This window comes from Homalodisca vitripennis, chromosome 3 (genome assembly GCF_021130785.1).
Source record: "Homalodisca vitripennis isolate AUS2020 chromosome 3, UT_GWSS_2.1, whole genome shotgun sequence".
In the NCBI taxonomy this organism is placed as follows: Eukaryota; Metazoa; Arthropoda; class Insecta; order Hemiptera; family Cicadellidae; genus Homalodisca; species Homalodisca vitripennis.
In genome coordinates this window covers 122,806,650-122,825,396 of record NC_060209.1, presented here as the reverse complement: position 1 = coordinate 122,825,396, position 18,747 = coordinate 122,806,650, and the positions used below count along the sequence as shown (strand labels likewise).

The following is an 18,747-nucleotide window of genomic DNA, read 5'->3' as shown; positions in this document are numbered from 1 at the left end:
TACTACTGTTGTATGCCTGTCTGTGAATCTATGGTATTAACATTGATAGAAAGAATGTAAAGAATGAAAATATAGTACATAGAATTTCCGTAGATTCTACTTGTTTTGGGGTAACAAATTCAAAATTAAAGCTAAAATGTTTACATAGGTTTATGGATAACCATGAAAGAATGAGAAAATCCTAGAATAAACAAAATGAGTACAATCATATGACATTTTATTATGTTACATAGTAACACAAGTGATGATGTTACTTTGTTGGATTTTTTGGTAATATTTTCCTTACTTTGGTTGGACACGGATTAAAGAATACGAGATATAAGAATAAAAATTTCATGTTAAAAGTCGGTGCCAAAATTTGAGTACCACGCGCTCTCGCGTTGAGGTAACCTCCTAGCTCATCGGAAATAGGCAGTTCTAGTTACCATTACGCAGCGTTAATAAAAATTCTGGAGACTCCTTGTTAATATTGTAACAGCTCTCACTAGAAAAACTAAACTCTGCAAACATTTATGTCGTGCTACGAAGTACAATTGGGCATAATTACTACTCATTCATCAATCCAAAATGGGGGATTCTGGGGACAAATCAAAAACTTTAAATGATAAGCACATCGGGTGACCCGTCATTGAAGGCACTGATATAAGAAAACTGACAACACAAACTAGAGGTCTCTATCTTAACCCAGTACAAAATGGCGGTCAATTAATGGCAAACGAAAACTCAAAATTTCCAAACGATAAGCTCATTGAGTGAACCCTTATTGAAGGGCCTTATAACTAAACTGACAACGCAAACTAAAGGTCTCACAAAACGGCGGTCAATTGAAAGTTTTTTGGAAAATAACCACTTGCAACGTATGCATATTAACCTAGGCATAAGTAACAAATGTAGATTTTAAGCACAGCTCAGTGTCTTCTCATTTTCAAAGTATTAAAAGGGGAAAACAAAAGCTTAAGAAGGGTTTAAATATCAAATATAACAGATAACAGATAGTCTAATAGTTATAAACAAATTATTGCAGAAAACTACATTCCACAAGTTATGGAATTTGTCCAATGTATTAAGTTGCTTATTCTAGTCTTGTCAAAGGTTTATTAGTTTCAGTGCCATCAGTGTCTTGTCATACTGACTCGAATTTTATTATTTCATCATGGAGCAAAGCGAATAGGAACATATTACAATGTTAATGAAGCATGGTTGTGGTTATAGACTTCGATCATACGATGAAGTGAGATATCCATTGAATATTTAGTGTAACATTTCCCGATAGAACCCCTATATCAAAACCTGCTGTTGAAAAAACAATAAAACATTTTTAATAAAAAGGCTCAGTGAAGAATCGGCCCAAATCTGGAAGACCGAGAACAGCAAAAACCGACGACCATTATCTGGAGGTGATGATGTCTGTTGTTGAAAACCCACATGTGTTACCTACTATTCTGTCAAGAGAAGGGGGAATTTCTCAGGGATTCGTTTGTAAGAATCTAAAGCTAAACGAAGATGACTTCGATCGAAGGGTACAATATTGTGATGAAATTGAGAGTAAAATATTTAACCAGACACTTTTTTCTCTTAGGACTAGCAGAAATTGCACTTAGTCCTGTAAGAACCTTTGCGCTGCTTCCGGAGTAACAGGATATTCAGGATGGGTAAGGTTAGGGAGTAGGGGCCGCCTCCTATCGAGATCCATGAAGAAGAATTAGGGCACACCATCTCAAAGTCATGTCTCCCCGGAAGAAGGGGAGGCCAACTCTGAACCAGCCTCTCCAGTCAAGGCAGGCAGGGGGTGGTATACCCTTGTTGAGGTTATCAAAAACCTCTGATAGTTAAGGAACAGACCCCACCAACTCCAACAGTCATCTCCCACATTATAATAGACCTATCGAATTTCCCATGAACCACAGAATCTCAACATTTGCGGTTAGTGATGTACCGCTCCTGGACATCCATAAGGTTGCCCAGATTTAAGTGACACATCGGTTTTTGCTGTGCCCAGTGGTGGCTTCAACTGGAAGGTATAAAACCAGCCAGCATTTATCCCTTCTGGGTGAACAAACAGATACTTAACTTGAATGAAATTTTATTTATTGACGAAGCAGCCTTCATGCTTAACGGGGAAGTTAATAGGCACAATTATCATCTATGTAGATATGTCACTGGGTGCGAGAACATACTCAACATCCCGAGAACATTAACGTTTTGTTAGGTGATGGTTGGACGAGTTATTGGCCCATTCTTCATTTAAGGGAATGTTATTGGTGATGTTTACTTAAATAAGCGCCAACAACAGATCATTCCAGCAATCCAGGCACCCAGAAGTTTTTTTAGAATAAGTCTGGTTCCAAAAAACGGCTATAATTCCTCCACATTATACCCGGCAAGTCCGCCAATACTTAGATAATGTTTTCCGATAATTGATGGATAGGTAGGCGTGGGTTTATTGAGTGGCCTGCCACATCACCACCAGACCTACTGTCACCACTCGAATCCTCCAAGTGGGGACAGATGTACGAATCAAAACCACAAGATATTGATGATCTGAGAAATCGAATTGTACAGGAAATAGAAGGGATTCCTCAACAAACATACAGCGAGTTGTATCACATGTTGCTACAAACCACTGTGGCGAATTGTCAAGCCGCTGAGGGAAAGCAATTTTAACATTTCTTGTGAAACGTTATGCTGGTGAGTAATGACAGCCTTCCTGCTTCAAGAATTCATTACAATGTTAGGCGATTGTTAGTAACAGGCTTCGTTGAGATTACACGCGTAGTCACAGTAAACAGTAGTTCAGGGCTATCGCTCATTTTATTCTTGGAACGCCCAGCGGGCAGACAGAAAGATGTACAATGATACAGAAAAGTTTTTCACCCCCCTCCCCCCCCCCAAGAAGACAAAAGAGAAATTGTCATAGGACAGTGATAGGGCTCGGATTCAATTACGCTAAGGCAAATCTCTTGAATGCACCATCGTAGAACCCATTTTTGTCTATGTGGAGAAAGTGTGATGCAAAGTTTCAAGTATATAGACCAGTTCGTTCTTCAGATATCTACATTTTTCCAACCCCTCGAGATACTTCATTAACACTCAGATAGATAGATTATTGTAAATAACCTTTATTCCTTTTTTATTAATGGTTCAAGATGGTGATCGTCCAATGTTTGGAAAAGGAATTACTGTGTCTCGGTCAATAGGTATAGTAACAAAACTAAAAAATGTGTTTTAGAATTATCATGTCTTTTAAAGCAACGATTGGTCTAACGTACAGTTTTTGCACAGTAAACAGTAACATTGGAGAATTTAAGGTGAACTGAATTAGTTACTCTAAGGTCTAATAAAAATGTAGTACTATACCTTGTCAAACAGTTCCAAAATTATTGTAGACGTTCACTTCAAATGTATAAACCAACGTTTCATCATCAGGTGGTTAAAAATAAAACAAAATATCCACATAGGGTTGTCAAAGCTTAAAAATGTAAAATAACCCAAAGTAAAAACAGTATAAAATAAATAAGGACGTAGGCCTACGACACACGGAGATTTTAACCACTTGATAATGAAACGAGTGTTTCGAAACATGTACGGAACAATTTCGGGGCTATAGACAATGAATGTTGATCTTATTTCTAGCCGATTCAAACTAAATATTCAACTGTTACATAGATCATAAATACACAATACTTGAAAAAGTGTGTTAGCCAATGTCAACCACAAGACGGGTTCCAAAAAGACCCACACGTGTGTATACATTGCACATGTTTGTATTTGTTCAATATTTTTATCTTAGCTATTTCATTTTTAAAAATATAAAAAATACTAGGTTATCCTAGATCGCATCCTAGATCAAGACAAATTCTGGCCATCTAATACAATGCTTGTATTTACATGGGTTTTACATCTCGCAAGGTATCAAGTTAAGGGAGTAAAACATGTTTATAAGTATTCAATGTCATTAAAACTTTAATAGAAGAACTAATAACAGTTAAACAAATACAAGTTTTTAGAAATAAATTTAAATGCCGATCGTGATTTATTTTCTTGTAAGATTTCAAGACGATCGAGTTTCTAAATACTTAAAAGTGTCACGAGTAGCCTATATTAACCTGCAAATCTGTATGGTCGTCTTACGATCAGCGTTATACAAATTAACCTTCTAACCTTGAAAGTGCATTTCCACTTTGACATTTCAAGATGACAACCTTACATGAAATCTACATTTCTTCCGATCATGCGGGAGGGGAATATTTAAACTAAATTTGAATTTTGGAATTTCTGGACTTAGAGGAATAATTTTAATATTTAATAAGGCAACAGGATAAACTCTCTCTTGTGAGGTTAAGAGTGTATCCTGTATTTTGCGTTGAAAATAGTCGTGCTGAGCATTTTACCTCTAATACTTAAATTGTACAGTTGTTGAAGTAGAACATGCAATGTTTTGTAAATTAGCCCAATTAATTTTAAGTTTGATCAGAAATATTTTATCACAATCAAAACATAAATAAATAAAGAGATAGGTAGATTTTGAATATCCCTATTTTAACAAAGAGCACAGCGAAGGGTTCATATTTGGAATTTGTAACTTGAAGGGCAACACCGAAAAGTCTTTTACACATAATAAGTAAGCAATATAAGGATAGGAACTTATATCCAAGTTTATATTTTTGTCTCAAGCGATCATTATTATCACCGTAAAGGTTTTAACTTGGAAGCCATTTCAAGCTAATGAATTAGATGAATTATTATACACCACAATACAGACTTATAACTCTTTTTACACGTTTGGATTTTGTTGTTAAAGCGTGCAATGCTACAGCATTATATATACAATTCATTATTACTTTTGTGGGCGGTTTAAAATTGAAGGTGTTTGTATCAGTTATTACGATAAAAACTAGCAATAGGGGGGGGGGTGGAGGAATGTCTTTTACAATATATAAATATTATACAATATAATAGTATGTATACCAGAAATAAATCCTCAAGCATGCATAAATAATACGATTCTCTGAATAGGGTTATTATTGCTCTTTAATTTTTGTTTAATAATCCTCGGAGTGTATCCATTAGGTCATCAAGTGTTTGTTCAATTTACGATAACATGTGATGTACAAACAACACAATATAGCCCCTGAGTGGGTGGCAGGTGAGTTTATTTAATTATGGCGACTGGTGCAGACAAAGCAACACAAATTGTAAAACACCACTAATTAATTGTTGGCCACACGCGGTGATGTCACACCGGGCCGCATCAAACTAATAAAATGGCCGCCCGAACTACGCTTTTGTGGTCTTTGTCACCCAGTTTACAGGCTGTTTCCACATTAAATGTACCTCCTTTTGGAAATAGTTTTAGATGTAAAAAACTGAATAAAACACTTTTATTAAACGAGTATTTTTATCTATCTGAATCCGTAAGCGTTCCGCCACATTAGCCTAAATTTAAAACTTCGTAATACTTCAGAAAGGCACATTCCAAATTATAAAAAATTAAAATACCTATATAAACAAGTAAGAAAAATGTCCCTACTTTTTCGTTTCCATCCCAATCGAATTTTGCATTGTATAAGCACATAACCGATAATCAACCGCTGGAGCCAAAATGAGTGGGTATCGTAAAGGTTAAAATGTTCAAAACGATATATTCACAGGACATATATTTTTTATCTTGACACAATAAAAAAAACCGTACAGTACATAAACAAAATTTAAATCAGCGTCAAACAACACGATAAAGATTTATTTCGTAGAAAATTTCAAATTCCAATCTCGTTTGCAGACACTGATATATGCAGACACTATAGTCCTGCATATACCTATTATTTAGATCTCTAACGGTTGTTTGTGACTGTAAAACTAAGTAAATTACCTGTGGAAAGGTTATCATTTCATATATTTAAACAATTTCGATACATCCATTTCGATTCCACCAAAACCAATGCAGCTGACGATCAACATATTTTTTTAACCGACATAGAAATTCCTCTAACAATGTCACAAAAGCTAGCCTGTACGATTGTGTAATATAAACTAGCTCTTGTTTCAGGTTTAAATAGCCTCACTTTCACAAGTTTGAATGAGTAATTTCAATATATCAAGTTTAAGTTTCAGATAATAAAGTTGCCTGGTCAAGTTTACAGATTTGTCATCACTCGCGTACACTAAAAACTGTGAAATAAATAAAACTTCAAAATGAAAACATAAAAACTTTTATTCTGAATTGTCGAACCAGTCATAAAATATCTCCAAATTTAAACAAATCTAAGTCTAAATGATCAATAAAACAAAGGTCAGTAATAGAATACATTATAGGCGGACATTGTTTTAATTACTGCAAGAAAAGTCTAAACACAGAATGTACATTAAATACATCGTAGTCTTTTTAGTGTCAGCTAACACAACTAAGTAGGTCCTCTGCTGATAGGACTGGAGACAGGTACTGAAATCACAAATATAAATCAAAAGACTGGGAACAAAACTTTCGATAGAACACACCAACACATTTCTGTTGTATATTTTCACAGAATTTTTTCATGAACGGTCGTATAGAGGATGTTTACATCAAGCAATACATTTTTACTACCATGATTATTCTTGACAATAATTGTATACAGTGTGACAATTACGTATTAGGACGACTTTATAACTTTTATACGTAAAGATACACCACAACCAATTTTGGCATTCAGTTACTGGTAATTCTAAACTACTTTTCTGTGTACATGTTGATCAGATGTCACCTTTGGGAGACAGCCCGTCGGGGTTAGAAGAAAATCTTTAATGGCAGCCTATGTTGAGTTGTAGTACGTCATTCTAAGGGTCTAGCTGAACTGAAAATAATGCTAGGAATCCGATAATTTTTATCTTTTTACAGCAACAAGATATGGCTGCATCAACTACTGTAGTTTGAGTGCAACTGATAAAGAGATAACAGGCCATTGTGGGAAAGTCCAGTTGATAGAAACTCCAAACAGGTCCACTACTTTCGCTTAAAAGTGGACTTCTTTTAACAACAGCTATTTATGATTACGTTTAGCACATTGCCAGACAGCCGTAGGACAACATTTTGAACACCAACTTTGAAATTAGTTGATTGAAATAAGTATTCCCTTCAAAAGTACTGTAACAGGTACAGTATTAGTTATTTCTTATGTAAATTGTATTAAACGTTTTCTAAATTTTAAACAGTAAATTCTTTCGACTAGATCAACCTTTTGAAGTGCGGTTTACAGCATTCGTTTTAGTTTTATTTGATAAAGGTGATTTTTTATTAAAAATGACAACCTACGTTGTACATAGTTCTAAAGAAAACTGTACAACGTAGGTTGTCATTGAAAATTGTCTTCTAACCCCCGACGGGCCATCACCCAGAGGTGACATCCAATCAACATGTACACAGAAAAGTAGCTTAGAATTACCAGTAACGGTATGCTAAAATTGGTTGTGGTGTATATTTACGTTTAAAAGTTATGAATCCGTCCTAATACGTAATTGCCACACTGTATGTAATTTTATTTAGATCGATTTTAAACGAGACGACCATTCAATAGATCTGCCACTACTTTGAATTTTGATAAGTTTATAATATGTTTCATTATACATTTCCAGCAGTATAGATGGAAATAAACACAAAAAAGGTTAAAATTGGAAAATAATAGATTTTGTGAACATTCATGCTACCCACAACGTCAGTCCTCTTTAGTTCGCCTAATTTCCACATTTAATTTATGGCGTACTTCCTGACCAAAGCGTCTGCATCTGTATTTGTCATTCTAGTTCATATCTCTGTCTCGTAGAACGATAATGGAGATTCCCCTAAGCAGTCAATATATGAGATTTGAATGTAAAACATTCAACACTACACAAATGTTTTAAAGCTACACGATCCGCATCCTTTATCAGTGCCGAACAACTGTTCGCGCGCTGCAGTTCAAACATCTTCGGATAAAGACACAACCAATGCGTTGCACAGATCATCTTAACGTTGGTGCAACCAAAATAAGGTTTGTCTCAATTTTAAATCTGAACGACTCATTCTGGCCCGATTCTCCGGTGACTTCCACCTGGAGATCCGAAAATACCAGTACGGCTTCCGACAGGGCCACTCCAACACACCCCAGCTCACGAGAGTGTTCTCCGATCTCACTGACACCCATAATCTGGAACCGACCACCACTGCAGTTCCCTAGATGTAAGCAATGCCTTCGACCGTGTCTGGCACCAGTGACTACTGTGGCCCATAGTCCACTTCCATTCAGCATGCTCCGGCATTCATACCTGGCGGACAGAACATTCTCCCTAACAGTGGATCAGGCCGCGTCGTCCACTCCGCCCATCACGGCGGGCGTGCCACAGGGATCAGTACTGGGCCCAGTGCTGTATATGTGGTACTGTAATTCCCAGGATCCAGATGTCTCTCGCTCTCTACGTGGACGAAGCACCGTTCTACTGCAAGTCAGCCACCATCCGCCACTCATATTTTACATGAGAAGACAGATGGAGCAACTGGACCCCTGGCTGAGGAAGTGGAAAGTGAGGATCAACACGAAAAGTGAGGCCATGTGCTTCACCAACCACACTGAATACACGGTCCACCGTGAGAGAATTCACCTACAAGGAGGCCTATTACGATGCACCAAGTCCCTGAAATACTTGCGAGTCATCCTCAACTGTACTCTCACGACTGGACACTCCGCCAAGGGGAGGATCCGCCTCGGAATGGTCGCCCGCCAAGGGCTGTCGGCCCTTCTGAGACCACACTCCGAACTGCCCACAAACACGAAGTTGCTGCTCTACAAAACTATGGTTCACACTATTGTAACCTACCCCGCTCCTGCCTGGTATTTACACACTTTTAAGATGACCAGGACGGCACTGGAAGTTTTCCAGAATAGGACGTTCCGCCAACTGATTCGCAATGACACAACAAACGCGCAATGATTCGTCAGGAACACGGTCATCATATCGTCTGCAGGGATCCCAATTCTGCGTGACTTCATCGGAGACCAGGCGAAGGCCATGTATACAGCGGCAGCAGAGTCACCGTGGGAACACATCCGTGAGTGGGCGACCAGAGAGGTCGTCCGTCCACGGAAAATCTTCAACTGAACTCATCCTGGATGACCCACACTAGATGAACAAGGTCAGGAAACCAGCCGACTTAGACTACTCCATTACCACACTGACCATACTTTCGACTAACATATTTATAGAACTACAAGAAACTAGTACAAGACACCACGCCTACACTCCATTGATCACACCGCACAAATAGCCCCACCTGGAGCTGGATGGTAAACGGAGAAGCAGCCATTCTGCTTGTTACAGAGATACTGCATCAGCAAGAGAGTCACAGCCTACCCGCTGCCTACCGTCAAGGTTCTATTGCACACCAGAAGTATGAAATGAAGCACTTAGCAGTTCAGCAGTTAGGAAGTATGAACTTTCCGCAGTCTTGTGCAATGCAAAGAACAATTAGGAATATCTAAGGCAATTGACCACACATATTTAAAGAGCCAATGATTGTAGTATGGCCCCTAACTAACACAAGAAATTAAAAAAGAAAAAGGTTCCGCCGTTTTGTTTCCTTAGTTATGTTATGTTTTGTTACTTAGGTGGAAAAGGCTCTTCATTGATTCTGCAGAAGTGTTATCTGTATGTATAGTCTTTTGTAAGTGGTTATGGCTCTCTTGATATATTTGATCAGGGGTGTACTCGTAAAATTTCCAGTACCGGAATGCGAATAGTTTAGGAGGGGAGGTTGGGTCATGGAATATCACGGGAATCCGGAATCCCTCCGCAGAGAATTTACAAAACATAACATCTAAAAGCGCGTTTTATGTATAATGAGATGTAGAATTGAAATTAATGTATACCGTATATGTTAATATTTTTGTTTAGTAATTTGTTTAATGCCGTGACGCTGTACATTGAATAAAGAAAAGTAAGTACGAGTAATTCTGTTATGAATAAGAAAACATACGATAATCTTAATACCATTAGTAATACCACAAGCATCGACCGAAAACTCATATTATGGCTTCAACCTTTATACAAATTTTCAATCTGTTTGTCCTAAACCTGCACCTACGTCAGTAGGCCATTGATCAGGTTCGCGCATTGTTAGTTCCTCTAACGATTAATAAGTTGGTCGATGGGACGGTTTGCACGACCGATGGGATTCGTGACTGGAAATTGTTGTGAACGTTCTTTAATGCAAGTTGTTACAACGGTTGTTACCAACTGTTGATGCTTGATTATTTTATTTTCTGTGGATAGAAAATTTACATTCATTGATAGTTAATTTTGTTTTTAAACTTGTATATACAGGCTTTTCCTTCATAGAGGCCAAAAGGGTACACTTCTCCTTTTAAGTTTCTCTGCATGAACACATGTTTTGGGGGTTTTGCAGAGATTATGAAAACATAGAAAACTCATCCAGAATTTTGTCAATGCTGCTAAGTTAAGTAAAGACCAGGAGATGATAGTTTTTTTATTATTCGTTCTGTAGAAGCTCTAGCTTCATTAATATTAGCTGTTTTAAAGTGCTTATATCTCCAAGCCGCATATTTTACGACAACGGCAAAGTATTCGTTGCAAGATCTGTGTTTTTATCAAGTAGGCTGTTATAAATGTCGATTTGGTTGTCATTGCGTGGAACTTACGAAATTGCGCTCTTGTTTGAAAGTTCCGAGTTAGACAACTGCCTTTCAAATCTTACGACCAAGATTCCCGTTCCAACTATCCAACCAAGGAAACGTCCTTTTTTCTGTTCCCACTTTTCTTGAATCTTGAGATGATGAGATTGGTTCATGTCAAGTGTAAGAGTCATCTATAAGACTGCCTACGAATCTTCGGTTTCAGATTATGTAGTCTCTTTAGATAGACCTACCACAACAAACGGAATTTTGCAACATTTTGTCTGTACGGTATATTTTAGTTATCAGGAGTGAAGATTGAGGTTGAAGGACATGAATGATCTACTTTTTTGACTACTTCTTTCTCCTTTTTAAAAATATTCTACGGTTTTCTATGTTTATGAGATACATTCCATTGTAATTCTAATAAAATTGGAATAAAATATTAACTTACGTTGTTTTCTTTTAAGCACATCGCTTGAATAAATAACTTATTTAAAAATACACTCAATACAATTGTATTAATTAAATAACTCAGATAGTGTTAGTTACTGAACAAGCGCTAGCGTAACGTTTAATGATGTAACGTTAAGAGAAAAAGAAAAGAAGATTTACTTAAATGCTTTTATTTCAACAAAATTCAAGAAGAACCAATCACTAATTTACACAAACTATGCATCTACTTTTATAGTGGCATTAAAAATGGACTAAAATAGTTCTAACAACTCGGAACTGATATAGAGGTTAGTGTCTTGTAATGTTAACAATGACATACAGACGACAGACCATAACAAAATAAGAATAAGGTCGTGTCACAACGCTGCGTAGATGACTAGTCTGCGGTGGCGCAAAACATTAATTCAAACCCAATTTCTTTTTGGTTCGTTCTTCATAAAATTCGCCAAAACTTGAAATGACAAATTTTGAATTAAGTTAAGTATCAACTAAAACGTACGCAATAATATCTACTGCCAGTTTACAGTTTCTGGATCAAAATTTACCCATAAATACGTTTCTTCCAGTAAAACACTACCAGAACGGCATTCCGGCATCAGTACACCCGTGATTTGAATATAATTGAGCCTTAATTTTGAGATTAATTTACAGATTAACTATATACATTTCTAATAAGCGCCTTTACGTAATAACTATTAATTAAAAATAACCTTACTCCTTTGGGTCAAAACGTTGTAAACAATGAAAATATGATTCACATTTAAAATACAATATGTAATATAAAATACAAAATTTGGTAAAATTCGGACATACATGTAAATACTCTACTAAGTATAGACAGATTAAAGTATAGGCAAATCTGATGTTTTTTTTTTTTTTTTTTTTTTTTTTTTGACTCTCTAGTGAAGGTCCTCAATGCGTGTACTCAATCACAGATAATCATACTTGCGCACAGCAACACACAGATAAATATTGAAAAGTTTCTTCGCATATCGAGTGTTCTACTTCACTGAATTCAGGGAATCGATATCAACCAATTTCAACTAAACCTCAGTTTACGGCTAAATATTAGCTAAACTGCAATGAATGCCGCCAAATAAGTGAATTACTTTTTAAGACCATACAAAAGTGTCAGTTAATTTCATTACATTATAACCTACAGTATGGCCAGTATTTGTTATGTAATATGATAAAGCATTGGCAACAATTTAAACCTTAACGCTATTAGGCAACAAAGCCATAAGTAAGACAATAAATATAATATTAGATGCCTGGTTAAACGGGCAAATATTTACGGGTACTATACATTTTAAACTCGTAAAAATTACTTAATATATCCGTCCAATAATAAGTGATCCAATCTAGTACTTGTTTCGTAGCACTCTTATAACGACTTCGACCCCTCTGGTTACATAAGACCAGAAGAGAAACCAGAACATGACATTAATATGAACCTGTAACATCAGTACCGTATGTTAAGTGTTTCAATACCAAAAGACAGATTTGAGTCAAATTGTGTTGAATAATGGACTTAAGGTTTGGATTTACTGGAGAAAACTTTGTGCCGAATTTGGAGAATTCGGACATGAAATACAACCGTACAATGTTTATAAATAGACAGATAAAGTTTGTAATTTTTCACTCCTAGTCGGTTATTTGGACTCTTGTTCTACGTTGTTATTGGACAATCTTTCTTTCCATATCTGAAAGAAGAAAAGCAGTTAACAATATGTTTCCGTTAAATACAAAAACCACGTCTCATTTAAAATTGCCCTTATAATTAATTAAAAGAAGAATATTTTAAACCTGAGTGATAGTTGGTAAAGTCAATATTTACCAAGATTTATGCAAAATCCTCTGTTTTTTATAAGTTACAGACACATCCACGACGAACTTGGAGTCGATACATTGTTATAATTTGTGTTGAGCTCCGCTAAGAAACTCGACACGTTAGAATTTGTGCCTAGCTATTGTTTCTAATTTCAACACTGGACAAAGTACATTTGACAGAAAACTGAAAGCAAGGCTGCAGCAAGTTTGTTTTAGATGAAATGGGTAAAATATATCATGTTATGACTTTCTCAAATTTTATTTGTACTAATTATGTTATTATTTTGTTTTTATCAACAGTTATTTTTATATACCTATATATGATCAAGTGTGAAACTGATAGGCCAATTTTGTGAATATGTGTATATATCTCAAATAATTATATTTCATAAGTTCTGTGTAAAATGTACATCATTAGTACGTTAAAGAGTGAAATGAATAAAATCTAGTCACTAGCGGTTAGTACCTATTGCTTAGTTAGCTCTTCTTCAGAAACAAAGTGAATAAATAAGAGTCTGACCACTCAGTACTCACACTTTCAAACTTTTCATTGGCATCGCACGTGGACTCTACGTTAACACTGGCCAAATCCTTTTTATTTACATATTAATCGTTATGGATTTGAGGTTTCATAATTTCCACATATGTGCATTCCAACGCTCCTAACAAAGTAGACATACGTTGTTGCCAAAGAATGTATTGCCTTATTTACTTTCTGGACCGTTGATAGGAAATGGATCCAGTTATAAGTCCTGTAAATTATTTTATTCATTACATATTTCACAGTTTAGCATGCAAACCGACCACATCTTCAGTCATTTCTTGCTGGATGCCAGAATCCCCAACAAATATCAAGAAAATTTCCATTTGCTTCTTCGGTGAAAGAGCACCAACACATATATCCATTTTAGAAATCTGCAGCTGAAAATTCAAAAAATTCGCTTAAAATCTGACTCTTTACACTTTGAAGATTCTTGGAACATTTTTTAAGTAGTACTATATGTTGATAAAACAATACTTTTCCAAATGATTTATGTTTTGGACGAGGCCTTTCGAAACCAAGGGTTTCAACATAAGGCAACTCCACAACACGTTTTCAAATGATTCCAAAATTTGTGGAGTCGTCTATTCTTTACACTTTGTTATTCTCCGACGCACAGAATACTATTTCTGCTAACGTAACTGTAAAATCGCAGTCATATCGGGAGGTTATCAACAATAGCTAGTATGCCCTGTACCAGAGGTAACATTTTCTTTGCGGTCGCTAACCTTAAAGGCTAGAAGTTTCTTCTTTGGAGGTGGGTTATTTCTACGCCAATATTATTTCAATTGAGCATACCAAACGTTTTTACAGGAAAATGGTTCAAACACTCTTACAAATATTTATTGACCTTCCATCGAAATGAACCTGTGACTTCTAGGTTATAGAGCGACAACCTTACCTCTTTAACTAAGACTTTCGAAACAACTAGGATTAGTTAGAGCTAGTCCATTTTATCACACAAATCTTAGCAGTTGCTTAGACAAATCTCACTCCTTGCAAGCGCTACATTTTATTCACTTCAACCAATAAACACTTGTAAAAAAATATGTTGCTAAATTCAAAATTTACTTTTTTCTCTATGTAGATATGATCCGTTCCAATTCCAATTCCATTATTCCCGATTCCCGTTGCCATATGGTTTTGTTTTCGACGCTTTGGCCTTTTAGGTTATGTATTTGGTGCACTGACTACATGAGGTATTCAATGCAAATATAACACACAAATTCATAATTTGATTATTTTGTGTGGTGTATGCCTATTTTTATCCTATAGTGAACAAAATATTACGTAAAAGTAGCTTGTTTTTGTTGTTCTGTACATGTGATTGGAGTGTGAGAAGTGTTGCTGCCAACAATATTTTTCAATCTATTGGTCAATAAGGTGAATACAGATTATAAATATGTCTTACCTTTTTGTTAATTTTGCAGTAGGATAATTTAACCATAATCGTTGGCAAGTCATTTTACTTTAGATGGTATAATGTTTTAGAAAGTAATGTTTTAAAATTATGAAAATTCAATTTAATACGAGGTAGGCCAGGCCTACAAGTTTACTGCTAGATCTCGATATTTTATGGTTTGAAATGGAAAGTGCTTTATGCATTCACTGTAGTTCTATATTGACAAAGCTGTTCCTACTTCAGTCATTGTGTTAAACTAGGCTATACAATCTGTTTATCTATAGGGTAGAGTACGATAAGCGGACCCCGGTTTTTTATATCGAAGAATGTAATCATCAATACCTAATATACGCATCTCAAAATCCTAGACTATCAATCGATAAAAACGTATCTATAGTCCGCAATAACCAACATATGTTTTAAATTAAAATGTGAATTTAATATAAACAAATACAATTGAATGTTGATGCCATTCATTTCTGTGGGGATCAAACAAATTATTATAACCGAAATTAGGAAAACTGAAGACGACCATATTTGCCCCTCTCACAGTTAGTTACATTTGTTTCTTTCCCACAAATTTCACTTAATGGGTTTTTCGGTATGAGTCCTACATGTTGAAGCCACGAAAAACATGTCTTATCATCTTTCAAAGCAATGTCTTGTAGTTTTCTAAAATTGACTGCCATTTTTAATAATCAAATGTTACGTAAAATTGAAATATTAACTTACGTTTATTATTTGAAAGTGTTTACTGCTGTTGATATAGATTATTTAAGTTAAGTGTTCAAAATAATTAATTAGTATCGATTGATTATATCGATAGAAGTAATATCGGTTGCCAATTTTGATATAAACAACCGGGTCCCCTTATCGTACCCTACCCTATCTGTATTATAGCCTACATGTGCTATACGCTTTCACTGCAGATGCAGATGTACTTAGTGAACTAGAATAATCTCACATCATGGTAGGCGGAAGGTATCTGCCATAGTGTAGGTCTGAGCATGTGTGTAACAGCAATCGAATTACAAGTGTAGGCAGCTTATTAAAGTCTCCTCAATAACAGGTATGCCTATTTATAATAGATAAGTTTTTTAGTTCCCTCAATACAATAATATTATTAACTTTTATAATACATAGAGTAGCAGATTTCTTGGTACTTTCTGATTAAACGGAGGCCGCCACTGATAATAAACGGGATTTAGAACTTCGGGTGGGCAGTTAAACAATAAATACTAATGGTTAGATTAGGTTAAGTTAAGTTAGGTTAGGTTAGGTTAGTAAACCTAAATCACCTAACGACATCAGCCGCAGCGTGCTTTGGAATAGGAGGCCTCTGTTTAATCAGAAAGTACCGATTTCTTATATCATTGAGCAAATACAAATATCTGGAACATCCTGTTTCCTTGACTCTTATAGTTGTAAGATATGTTTAAATAAGTTTTTGGTTAAAATTACATTATTGTAGGTCTATGGTAGTCTTTGATTCCAGTTTAATGTTGGTGTTGGTTTCAAGTTATTTGATTGCTAAATTTTCACTTTGTGAAACTTGACTTAAATGGGTACTTTGGGATTATACCGACCACACCAGTATGAAGAACACAAAAATATAAATTTATAGAACGAAAAAACAACTCTGTAATTACAAAATTACAAACTTACAAGCATTTCCAGGTATTGTGATCGGTATTGTTGTCGCTGTTATCTTATCTTTCTCGAGAATCCCGATTACGGCAGGCCGCGCGGCATCACATGATTTGCAAGGTACATAATTGCCTTTCCATTACAATTCAATTTATATTTCTGATCAGCCCCTCTAGAATTTGATATTTTACTGATAGGTACTATCTCGAGGGATGTTTTTCTTTCGTTGACATCAGCTCGGGGCAGCACCGAAGGTGCTGGCGAAGCCCGCGCTGATGGCCGGAGGCACTCGCATTTTGGGTGGCGGAATGTGATCAAGAATAAAAACAAGTTTGGAGTGTTTTTTCAATAAAGAGTTTAGTTTTAGTTTGGTAATGTTTGTTTTTGTTGAATTTTTGTGTTTGGAGAAATGTAGAGGTAAAACACGGAAGTACAACAAAGCGACGCGACTCTGCAATCACGTTATCTACTAGACCGCTCGACTTTGACCTCTGTCTGAGGATGGGGAGGGGTTTGCGATAAGACAATTCCTGTTTTATATTGACGAAATATTGTTTTACGCTAATCTAGTAATCAGTAGAAGCAAAATGTCAAATAACGATTCATGTCTGGGTGTGGTCGGTATAATCCCAAAGTACCCTTAAATGTGTTTAACACTAATTTTTGACATTTATATGTATTTAGATTTTCTGGGTTTAGAAAAGATATAGTCAGGAGAAGTAGTAGTTTGCAAACTGATTTTTAAACATGGTGATACATTTCCGGCAATTATTGGATCAACTTCAATTTCTTTCATATTCTGGTATGAAAGTCAGGCAATCCTTAGAAAGTAAGAAACATGAAAATAAGTGTCAGAAAGCCATTGTTGACATTACTGGTTGACAAGACTGATCAGAGTCTATGCGTTATCACTGAAATATGAGACAGATTAAAATTAAACCTGTGATGTTGAATCTATAACTATACCTATAGATAGGCTAATGTCCAAGGCATCACAAAAACCCGTGCTGATGGTCAAGAAACATTTTGATTGGTATTTTCTCGTCCCAAATAAGATAATCTCGTTGTGGAGAAGTATAGATCATAAATTTGTCTGAACATTCGTGGCACCAATGTCACCCTACACTGCCGGCAGAAAAAGAAAACTATCCCTTGAGATAGTGTCTAAAAATCAAGCTCAGATCATATGTGCCCCTCAACCCCTCTTCAGGTTGGAAGAGATACAAAGTGGGGTGGGATGTGGATTACTCAACGTTATTGCTCAACAATGACTTTCCAACATTTAATTTTCTTACTTTCTTAGCACTGCCTGAGCATTATACTAAAATGTGAAAGAAATTTAAGTTAATCCATAATTGCTCAGAATTTCCAGATTCAGCACGTTAATCTAATATTACAGTATTGTCTGACCTATGTAGTGATTTTAATACACTTCCTAAGTTGTCAGTTTGATTTAACCCAACTGTTACACTTGAGTATGTGTCTGTCTACATTTTTGTTTCAATATTGTCTTATACATATACCTTAGTTCTTAGGCTCACGCAGTTATGGTCATGACTAGGATTTAAGTTTTCGTGTTCACACCGCTGAAAATTTGTCAACACAACAAAATTTAAGGAAAATTTTGGCTCTCTTGATAGGCAGCTTTTAGAAGTTAATGTTTCTATGCCGTACGAATAGAAAAACTTGGATTATAGTGTTAATAAAGTAATGTTTGCACAATAACATAATGGTAGGAAGATAGTTTGTATTTTTTCAATGAAATAAGTATGAATATGCTGTATACTTACTATAAATATCTTACACTGAAGTTGTTTTTAAATGTCTTGCACAGTTTAAACTGTGTTAATGGATATGTCCTGAATAAATACAGATATAGTCGTGTTGGGGCTGGTATAGTTAAATTTCAGTACCTATTTTGAACTGAGATCGTAAGATGGGTTATTTTATTAATTGTCTTTATATTTTCCCAGATATGACGGCAATGGCTAAGGTGAAGAAAATGCAATTATCAAACAGTCAGAAGAAAAAACAAAAACATAACAAAGCAGGAAAAAAAGAATTCAAACCAAGCTCTAGAAGAGGTCGTTTAATTGTGAGGAATCTTCCTTATAAGGTGAAGTAACTTTTTATAAATCTACATTATTTTTTTTTAGTGAAACAATCTTGGTATTTTAATTCTTCTAATGGTATCAGTGAAGTTAATAGCCATAATGGCCAATAATAATTGTATT

General features: G+C 35.6%; 1 protein-coding gene across 1 annotated transcript in view; it reads left to right on the top strand.

The window, feature by feature from the left end:
• The first annotated feature begins 14,599 nt into the window (after positions 1-14,599).
• The window catches only part of LOC124357473 (RNA-binding protein 28), a 60,201-nt gene continuing 56,053 nt past the window's right edge, over positions 14,600-18,747 (top strand). The window contains exons 1-2 of the mRNA XM_046809304.1: positions 14,600-14,847; positions 18,487-18,629. Of these exons, the coding sequence (XP_046665260.1) occupies positions 18,489-18,629 (141 nt within the window). The 5' untranslated portion in view covers positions 14,600-14,847; positions 18,487-18,488. The remainder of the gene's footprint in view (positions 14,848-18,486; positions 18,630-18,747) is intronic.